This window comes from Sinocyclocheilus anshuiensis, unplaced genomic scaffold (assembly GCF_001515605.1).
Source record: "Sinocyclocheilus anshuiensis isolate Anshui unplaced genomic scaffold, SAMN03320099.WGS_v1.1 scaffold267, whole genome shotgun sequence".
Lineage (NCBI taxonomy): Eukaryota > Metazoa > Chordata > Actinopteri > Cypriniformes > Cyprinidae > Sinocyclocheilus > Sinocyclocheilus anshuiensis.
Window position 1 is genome coordinate 2,052,701 of NW_015552637.1, and position 11,336 is coordinate 2,064,036.

The 11,336-nt window shown below is 35.6% G+C and overlaps 1 protein-coding gene across 1 annotated transcript in view; it reads left to right on the forward strand.

Annotated features, from left to right (window-relative positions):
- Positions 1–11,336, forward strand: part of LOC107666845 (sodium channel subunit beta-1-like) — a 15,835-nt gene extending 4,499 nt beyond the window's left edge. Inside the window, exons 2-6 of the mRNA XM_016458339.1 lie at positions 5,900–6,066; positions 7,757–7,994; positions 9,669–9,810; positions 10,698–10,769; positions 10,859–11,336. Of these exons, the coding sequence (XP_016313825.1) occupies positions 5,900–6,066; positions 7,757–7,994; positions 9,669–9,810; positions 10,698–10,764 (614 nt within the window). The 3' untranslated portion in view covers positions 10,765–10,769; positions 10,859–11,336. The remainder of the gene's footprint in view (positions 1–5,899; positions 6,067–7,756; positions 7,995–9,668; positions 9,811–10,697; positions 10,770–10,858) is intronic.

Here is an 11,336-nt window from a genome sequence, read left to right on the forward strand (position 1 = left end):
AAGTATTTGCTATTGACTGTTCAAATGCGGAGTTTTGCGCAGCGCAGAGTAACGTGTTGTGTGTGTGTGTGAGGGGAACAGGGTCACATCACAGGAGAGTGAACTGCCTGTCAGAAATCATAGCACGTCAGCTGTCTTAACCGCGGCTTGTGTACTGCATCATTACTGTCTGTTCCCCTTTCGGGCTTGAACTGATGGTAAAACTAATGACATTATTTACTGTCTTTACATTTATTTTGAAAGATGAAGCTCGCGATTATGGTAAGGGGTGTTACATTTCCGACGAGTGCTTGCGTTGTTCGGCCAATCACAATGCACTGGGTCAGCTGGCCAATCAGAGCAGACTGCGCTTGTCGGAAGGAGGGACTTTGTAGAAAACGAAGCGTTTGAGAGAGGCGGGGCATAGAGGACCTACAATAATGTACAGTATTTGAAAAATAATGTGTTTTTTGAACATTAAAGCATGTCAACATATTCTGTTACACCAAATACACAAAATAATGATCTTTAAAAAAGCATCATATGACCCCTTTAATATAAAGTGGGACCATAAGTTGCATTAACAATTATATTTTTTATTCTAAGATTTTGTTTTATATATATACAAAACAGTATAACATTTTAATGTAGGTGATTTATTGTTTATGAATTTATTTTTATGTTTATATTGTTTATAATTTATATAATTGCTACAAAACTTCTATTTCAAATAAATGCTGTTCTTTTGAACTTTATATTCATTAAAATTGTATTACAGTTTTTACAAAAAAAATATTAAACAGCACAACTGTATTCAACATTGATAATAAGAAGAAATCATTCTTATAGGATCATGTGACACTGAAGCCTGCTGAAAATTCAGCTTTGCCATCACAGGAATAAATCACATTGAAAATTATATTTAAAATAGAAAACAGGTATTTTTAATATTGATAATATTTTACAATATTACTGTTTTTACTGTATTTGATCAAATAAATGCAGCCTTGGTGAGCATAAGAGACTTTTGAATAACAGTGTATCACTTACATTATTAGAGTTGGTTAAGTGCCCATGCACTTTAGCAGCCTCACAAAGATGATGTCCATTTACTGACTTACAGCAATTTATCTAACAAAAGTACTATAGAGCATTGCTATCATCGACAAAGACAAGTAGTGCAGTCTCACAGTGGATATCTTATGTTGCGGTGGATTCCATTATTTAGTGTTGTACTGTGTTACAGTATCCGGATGGTTTAAATGAAGACTAATAGAAATCAGAACCTGACATTATCACAGTCTTCTTGTGCTGCTCACACTGTGCGAGTCTCCACCAATCTCAGCAGACACCTACTGTGATAACAGTTTCACCGACTGTTTAACAGCTGTATCATATCCTGCTCTAAACACTACTGTACTCCAGGAGTGCCATTAGACCGTCTGGATTGGTGATGCACGATGCTGTGGATGTTAATGTATGTTTGTTAGGTGTGTGCATGTTACTGGACGATGATTAGCTGGCAGCGAGCGTTCAGTAGTTCTGAAGGAAACATGGAGTGAAGCAGTGGGAGGTGGATGCAGTTAAGAAACATTGGCAGAAATAGTCCTGATTGAAATACATATATAGAGCATAAAATGTTTTAGTCCTACAATATGATGGACTTCTCATTGAACTGCATTACAAATTTCATAGCAACATTTCAATAGTAGGAGATATCACCACTATGTTGTTATGGGTGGTTGCCAGAGCTTTGTGTTTAACTAATAGCTTATGTAGTTTTTAATAAGGACACACAACATTAATACCATACCTGTCTATATATATTTTTTCATATTGGATATTGAGTTGTTGAAAAGTTGGTTTTCCCTATTTTTACATTTAGATTACTTTGCCATCATCTAACACTCTCTTAAAGTTAAATTTGACAATAGTCACTAATAATTGAATAACACAGACAAATGTAAAATTGAGCAAATATCAAAATAAATATACATTTTTCATACTGTACATTTTAATGTCATGATACATAGAATTTAAAATTATTATGTTATTTATAAAAGAATATTTATTTTATTCAAACAAAACTATAGAATTATAATACAGGCTATTTATTATTTATGAATAATTTTTTTTTTATGAAAATCCAAATGGATAAACCCCCTAAACTTAAAATAAATTAAAATATTTTAAATAAACACACATTTTAATATCAGTGGATTCCAATGAATAAACCACCTAACTTAAGCATGATAAATAGTGCTTCTAAGGCAAAAACATATGATTTAAAAATGGCTAATGTGTTTTAATATATCATTTAATAAGTATGCCTTGCTGATCAAGCAATCTATAATGGATCTACTGGCCAACTGTCAAGACAGCGCCGCTGAGCATTAGCAGGCAGGATGGCTGTTTTGCTGATTAGACCTATTCGAACAGCCTAGAAAGGCCGGGGGGCAGAAGGAAGATGGCTATTAATCATTTAACAGAGGTTAAAAACTGAGGCCTAGAAACAGGCAAACCAATGAGGAGTGAGTCTTTGTATTCTAAGCAGATTTTCAACAGAATCCAGCACTTTCATGCTCGCTCAGAAAGCAGTGACGCAGGTTTTGTGCACGCACGGGTCTGGCACTGTGGAAAACTGAAGTGCATGTGAGAAAAGGTGTGTCTGAATGCGCGCACGTGTGCGTGTCGGAAAGGGGATGAGATGTGAGGGAGGGCGCAGAGAACGTGAATGCTAAATCTGGGCAAGGGCATGCAAGGACATAATGAATGAAGGGCGTCGCTCGCTGGTTTAATATTTAAAGCTCACATCAGTTAAATTGAGAAGCTGAGGAAATGGCAATTGCATGAGAAAAAGAGAAATTGTAGCACAGCACAGTTTCTTAGAGCTTATAAAGAACAGGCTTTGTCTTTAGATCTGGTCGCCTGGGGAAATATCACTGCCATGTGCCATTTACCCTTGACCAGTGGGTCTCCAACAGAATCGCTCATTGTGGATTCATTGTAGAGATTAGATTAAAGACTGGAGTGGATGGAGATGAGAACATGTGGATTCAACAGGACGACTGTTAGACCAAAGTGACAAAAATACTGGCCAGCTTGATATCACATATTTGGTGATGTATCAGAGAGCCCTTGTTTCTATGGAAAGTCTCCACCCTGGAGCTCAGTGTTTGTCACAGATCTTTGCCATTTCCCATGAGGCCAGACTGTATATGTCACTGCTATACAGATTGAGAATGCTGGCTGGCATGGAAACGTTGTCCTCTGCTGCTTGTTTTCAAGCCTGAATCAGCTCTCAAAAGGGTTGAAGAAAATCTCTATCTTTGTATGTCTCATTGCACCACAGTCATAGGTTCAATTCCCAGGAAATGCATGGACTGATTAAATGTTTTCTTGAATGCAATACAAGTTGCTTTGGGTAAAAGCATTTGCGAAATTGTAGGTCTCTCACATTTCCGTCCAAAAATGCATGCAGTTGTTAAAAGCGCCTAATTCAACCCTTTAATGCATTAATTCAATCCTGGGATTAAGCGGCCATTGTGCAGTCTAATCTGGAATAAATTGCATAATGTAATCTCTGTAAAAAGTGTTATGTAATGACCCTGCCGCTGCAGTGACATTGACAGATGTAGACGGGAATTTTTGACAGGTCTGAGGTCAGCTTATTGTGCATATACTGCTTTTAAAGGGCAATGTCTCCTTCCATCCCACACTTTATAGTGTCCTTTGATGTATCTGCTTATTTCGATTCCTAAAAATCCCCAGATCTTTGTTGCTGTCATCTAAAGTCAGCATGAAATCAAAATTCACCATTTATCTGTTTTGTAAATGTGTGTTATTGATCTTTTTGTGACACATGTTGGATGTCTCCAATCATTTAGTCTGCTTAAACCCCACTACTTTCTTATAATCAACTGTAAGCTTACATTCACTTTTGAGTGCAATGCTTACATCTCAAAATCCAATCAAAAACGATGCAAAGTCCTCATTCTAAATTTTTTCTTTTCCATAACACTCAGATGTACGTCAAAAGAAAGAAAACATTCCATTGCAACTTTGAAGTTAATCGTTAAAAATTGTTATATGCCCAGCTAACAGCTAACATTCTCAGAACTTTGGCTAATGTTCCAGCAAGGTTCTCTCAAAGTTATGAACAAACATTAATTGAATGTTAGGAATCCTTTAGGAAAGGATTAGTTCACTTCCAGAATACAAATTTCCATATTTACTCACCCCCATGTCACGCAAGATGTCTTTCTTTCTTCAGTCAAAAAGAAATTAATGTTTTTCAGGAAAACATTCCAGGATTTTTCTCCATATTGTGAACTTCAGTGGGACCCAGTGAGTTGAAGGTCCAAACTGCAGTTTCAGTACAGCTTCAAAGCACTCTGCACAATCCCAGCCAAAGAATAAGGGTCTTATCAAGCGAAACGTTTTCAGCAAGACGGGCATTTGTGGTTAAAAAGTATTTCAAGTCCACTATATGGAGAAAAATCCCTGAATGTTTTCCTCAAAAGCCTTAATTTCCTTTCGACTGAAGAAAGAAAGACATGAACATCTTGGATGACATGGGGTGAGTACATTATCAGGAATTTTTTATTCCTGAAAGTGAACCAACCCTTTAAAAAAAGGATTAAAAAGAGCACATTCATAAATAACATTTAGAAAACTTCATGGGAACGTTCGCAAAATATTCTTAGAATATATTTTTGTTAGCTGGTTGGAATCTTTAGCAAATCTGAAAATTGAAATACATTGTCATATTGTAAATTACAAAGGTGTGATGCCTCATTAAAATAATTAATTGTAGTTTTTAGTGTTTTACTTAAAACGTATCAAATTTAGATTTCAGCCATCTATTGGTTAGCTTGTTTTAGGAGTGTGTCAGCATGTGTTTATACCCTTTCCTACCCTTTACTCTCAAACTGTAGTGTTTCTATGATGATAATTGTCTTTCCTTCCCAGTCTACCCTTCTTTTTCCTCTTCGCAGCCAATCAGAGGCCAATAAATCAATTATCTGTCAAATGATGATCAGTGATGTGATGGATGTAACACTGAAAACGTTTAACTCTCTGTCTCCCTCTTTCTCTCTCTCTTGTTTTCTTCCTCTCTTGTCTACCAGTTGATGTGGCACTAATTTTTTTCACTTTTTCTCTCCTTCCCTCTTTCCTCTCAGCCATCAAAAGCAAATTGTAAATATTGTTTTCCTGAGTATTACAGTAAAGAGATGCCCATAAAAAACAATCTAAATAGCAGAAAGTCCTGCAGGACGACTCTAGTTAATAATGTAAATCTGTAGCTGTGATTGATGTGTGTGCGATGTTTCCTGTCCCTCATCTCATTGCACATATATAAACACTTCTCCAGAGGTCAGAATTGCAAAAAGATCATTGGTTGAGAGCGATGCAGATGTCTCTGTGGAAACTGCAGGGTGAAGTGTGAGAGAGAGAGAGATACTTGGAATATCAGGTGTGTTCTTTTTTGCTAGTGTTTGCGACTTCCTGGCATATATAGAGACTTGCATCTATATATGAAAATAGATTAATGACTCGAAAAAAGGATCACAGCTCACCGCTAACAATTTATTTCCTCTCAAAAAAACAAAAAAAACCAAGCAAATACTGTGCTCGGAGATCACAGTTAATTCGGTCTATTTTAATGCACAATCAGTTTTCATGAGTGGAAATAAAACTTGCAAGAAAACGCTCTGCCTTGAACTAAAAAGCCAGCATGCATAATTCCAAAAAATGGAAACGCATGCAAAAAAATAAATAAAATAAAGGAGATTTTGACGCAGTAATGCCTGTCAGTTCTAAACAAAAAATGGGCATCATTAAGACTTATTAGAGTGCTTTATGAAGTCAAGCAGTTGTGCCTGTGTTTCTGTCACTGAATGTTTTTTTCTTCCCGTAGCTTGGCTCTGCCATGGGGCATGTGTGGAAGTGGACTCCGACACGGAGGCAGTGAAAGGGAAAGGCTTCAAATTGGGCTGTATCTCTTGCAAGATGAGAGGGGAAGTACCGGCCTCTGCCACAGTGGACTGGTGGTTCAGGGCCAAAGGCGAGAGTGAATTTGCACATGTGAGTATGAGACCAAAGACCAGGCCTTACAGCTTGACTTCACATTACTGAAGTCAAGCTGCACATGATGCATTACCTAAATTAATGTGCAGTTGCTTTTTCGAATCCTTTTTTGTCCAATAACTATAGTACAGCTGCGTGCCTGCAATCAATGCAGCTTAATTATTTCCATGGAAAAAAAACAAACATCTAAACCTCAATGCAGATCTAAAACAGTGCATTTTTAATGCAAAGCCAGGATCATGCATTTTCTATGACTGTCTTTGTGGTCAGAAGTGAATTACTGCACAACATTTTCAAAAACGAACATTCCCGAGCGGAATTTTCAGACATTATACAAGGAAGGCAGATTAAGCACTTTGCCATTACAAAAATTAGCTACAACCAAAAAACTACAGTGCCAACACACAAGCATTTTCAATGTTATGCCATAGTCATTTGTGAGAGACAGCATATTTAGCATATTACATTACTAGAATTATATTTGTTATGCGATAATTAATGAGAATGAGAAACATTACATAGCGTGAGGAATATATTATATAAACTTTATAATATTTTTTTATATTAAATTTAATATTTACAATTCCATTAAAAATGTGAGATTATTGGCATATTAAAAGTAATACAAAGCTAATTTTATGTCCTGCAGTTTTTTTTTTAGGGTTTCTGCACATTTTAGCCATTTTTTTTCATGGCCTCTACAGATGACTGCATAAAGGATTTATAAAATCATTTAATAGAGAATTAAATGTAATAAAGTATAAATGTACTCAATTATATGTACTAGTGTCCAACAGAAACTATATTATCACTGCTGATTGTTACACTCTTCTACACTGTAAAAATTATTCATGCAAAGATAGCTGGACAACATTTTACAAGAAAATACTATTTCAGTCTTTCATCTTCAAAATGAAATTTTTAACTCAATATTACTTTCTGTTGTTTTTGTAAATATCTGCGGAATTTACTAGCAACTTATAATGAATTATAAAAGTAAATCCTTCACCAAATTTTTTTTTTCAGTATAAGACCACCATCTAGCCTATGAACAGTTTTAGAACAGACCAAAACTCTATTTTTTATTAATTATTTTTTATGTTAATATACTGTTATTATTATTATTATTATTGTTATATAAAAAAACTGATTTTACTCATTTACATGACTTTGAAAAACTAAAATTGAAAATGACATTATATTTACAGCTTTTCCATGACCATTAAAGGGATAGTTTACTAAAAATGAAAATTCTGTCATCATTTATTTTACACGCCATCAAGTTGTTCCAAATCTGTGTGTTTCTTTATTCTGTTGAACACAAAAGAAGATATTTGGAAGAATGCTGGTAACCAAACAGCTGACAAAACAGTAACCTTTGACTTCCATAGTATTTTTGTTCCATACTGTTTGGTTACCAACGTTCAAAATATCTTCTTTTGTATTTCACAGAGGAAAAAAACTCATACAGGTTTGGAACAACTAAATGATGGCAGAATTTCATTTCTGGGTGAACTATCTCTTTAACCTGATAGTGCTCTTTTGTAGACGGGGCAGTGTAGAGCAAAATACAGACAATAACAAGTCAACCATTGACCTGGAGAATTTAAAAATGGCTGTTTTGGGTGCTGAATAAATGCTGTGTCCTTCACACAAGCTAATAAGAGCTCTCCTTTCTTAAAATTAGATCTACAGTTATGCAGATATGACAAGCTACATAATGGATGACCGCTTCGATGACCGCCTGGCCTGGAACGGCAGTAAAAAAACCGATGATGTGCAGGACGGCTCAATTTTCATCCTTAACGTCACCTTCAACGACACCGGCACCTATCGATGTTTCTTCGACCGCACCCTTGTCTTCCCCAATTACGAGTACCGCACCAACGCCACCAAGTTTATCATCATCAACGTAGTAGGCAAAGGTATGTTCATTAAAACAGACAGTGGGAATAAGGAGATTTACATGAGATGACGCAAATCAAAGTAAGGAGGTGACAACTTCATTGGCCTGACAATATCCACAATTCAGCCTTGAAAGGAACTCAAGGGTGTGTCCATAAAGAAAGATGAGTCAACAACACTGAATAGAAATGCCTTTGAAATGTCAAAAACAAGGACACTGTCATTGCCTTTAAACGGCCCTGAAAGCAAAGTGTTGTCATGGCAGCAGCAGCATCAAGGCTTTCATCATCATTGGTGTCCTTGACTCACCAATGCTTATCTGTTTGAAAGCAAGGATGTCATTGAATTTTTTTTATAGTGGATTGATGTAATATTATTATACATTTTTTTCTTTGAGCTTGTTCTCAAACAAGTACTTAAACTGCTCCAAACATCCCAGTGTGTTGTATATGAAAAAAAAAGTTTGAGTTTAAGTTTGAGTCCCGATTTGTGGTCCTTTGTCAGTCCCATTCCCAACTCTCCACCCCACGCTTTCCTGTCATTCGCTACTGTCCTGTCTGCTAAAGAGCATGAAAACAAACAAAAAAACTATGCTAAAAAGATAAAGCATTTTGTAGGAAAACAAAATAAACAAATAGTAAATTACAAATTATTAAAGAAAATTGTGTATAAAACCATGCCCCATTAGTCAAGTAGTCAACGGTGTTGTTATTGTTAATTAAAACAAAGACTAAATCTATAAAATTTCGTTTTTAATAATTAAAATAAAGCTGAAATCAAATAAAATATAAATATTAGATGGAAAATGTTAACAAAATTAACTTTGGCAACTAACTGAAATAAAATGTTATAGTTGAAGTACTAAAACTACAAAAACTGAAATATAAATTAAAGCAAAACAGAAATATAAAAACTAATAAAAAAATAACAAAACAAAAAATGACTAAAATTGAAACTAAATTTAAAATGAAAACTGAAAATATAAAAATAATAGCTAATTAAAAAAAAAAAAAAAAAAAAGATACTATATTAGTATATAACTAATACTGGTAGTGCAAGGAGAGCAGGTTCTAACTGAAGCCTGTTCACACAAATACAAAAGGTAAAAAAAAAATTATTGTAAAAAATTTTGTATCACAATTTGGCAGTAAACTTTATCTCCCAAGTACCTTTTCTATTTTTGAGTTTAAAACAGGCTTCTATAAGATTCAAATCCCACTCTAATGAACAATTTTAGACTGAGTTTGATAGCCAGTCATCACAAGGCAAGGCAATGATGTCTTATTTTGTGTTTTAGGGTGAAGTATGTGCAGAGTATTTTGGACAAACACTTTAGTTTCCACCATTAATACAATGCATAATAAATGTAATGTAATTTTCTGTTGTTGATGCACTCAAAATCAGCTTCGGAGGAATCTGAGGAGTCACATGTCTGCTTTGATGCTTCTGCTGACAACATGTCATATTTGCTGACGGTGATAAATCAGTCAGACATATCTTTACTTCCTGTCAGAGGCCCACATCAGCAGCACTGATGTCACTACTGATCATTATGAGAGTTTGCGTCATAGTGCTGAAATCTGCACAAATACTTCTATCATCATTTGATCAAAATTGAAAGAGTAGTAAATCAAAAGTAATTAGATAAGGTGTTATGGACTATTGGAATTTGAATTTTTTCTCACTCACCCCAGCTACACGAGGCATGGCGTCCATCTTTTCTGAGATCATGATGTACGTGTCCATCATCGGGCTGCAGTTGTGGCTGGTGGTGGAGATGGTCTACTGTTACAGGAAGATCGCAGCAGCTGGAGAGGAAGCACTGAGAGAGAGCGAGTGAGTCGCATGTCTTCAGTTTCCATTTTCCTCAGACTTCCTTTCTGTTTGCTCTTTCTTGATAATAAACACCTGTCAGCCTCATAAAAGACCCTTAGGGATATCCTATTAAAACAGGAAATTTTGGATTAACATATTGAAGTGTGTATTTATCTACCACCATAAACAGACGTGAAAATCTATTTAGTTTTACGGTAAAATCAAATTTTGTTAATTTTGAGAACTTATTGGAGTGCATTAGCATGTACACTCTTAAAAATATACGTTTTTATTTAACCTTTAACATCCATGGAACCTTTAAATTCCACAAAAGATTCTTTAATGGAAAAAGGTTCTTTAGTACCTTTATTTTTAAAAGAATAGTTCACCCAAAAATGACAATTTGCTGAAATTGTACTCATCCTCGGGCCATCCAAGATGTAGATTTTGTTTCTTCATCGGAGAAAGAAGCATTACATCACTTGCTCACCAGTGGATCCTCTGCAGTGAATGGGTGCCGTCAGAATGAGAGTCCAAACAGCTGATAAAAACATCACAATAATCCACAAGTAATCCAAGTGACTCCAGTGCATCAGTTATTATCTTGTGAAGTGGAAAGCTGGTTTCAAAGCTAACAAACATGCAGTGAAAACTTTAAAACATCAGTTTTATGAATGAAAAAATATATATCAAAACAACCCCTAGAAATAAAAATAAAACATTTACATTTCCGCCTCTAGTTTTGACTGCTTTTCTTCCTTCAAAACTATATTTCCCTTAATCCCAAACTGATCTCCATTTTTCTGCAAGCTGCTGTTCTTAAAACCTTTCAAATTCTTGTTGCTGTTCTTTTCTTCATTACCTTTTCTGTCCCTTCTGCCTTTCTTTCCCTTCTTCCGTTCTCTTAGGGCGGAATATTTAGCTATAACCTCGGAGAGCAAAGATAATTGTGCAGGTGTAGCGGTGGCAGAATAACACAGGTGGGTTAGTTAAATGTAACTGTGATGGTCACATCTGGAATTTTTGCATTGCAAGTCAGTTAAACAATCTGCCTTTTGTTTTATTTCAGGTCCAAAAAAAGTCTCAAGCCAAAAGCTTGACGCTCCGTCCATCATGGCCTCCTCCGTCACCCTCACCGGCTCTCTGTGAAACCGCAGGGCTGCTGTTGTGTACGACTGTGACAGAACCGCCATTCTAAACCATCAGGGAAACACACAGTCACACATTACATCAAAAGGAAATGTTTTGTTTTAAGGCTCTAGATGAGAACTTGGAGGTTAACGAATGAATGATGCATTCATTGGTTCAAGCATGAATCTGTAACACTGAACATGACTTGTACATACGTGTTTTAGCTTTTAACACCTCTGCTTTTTCCACATAATGTGAACTCAGCTTTACATGCGATAAAAATGAGTCACCACAGTATATCTACTAAGCAAGAGGACATCACAAATATTATAAAGTGTATAAAAAATCACTAGTATATTTAAAGGGGTGGTTCACTGTTTTTTTTCTAGGCTTGATTGTGTTTATGGGGTGCAGTC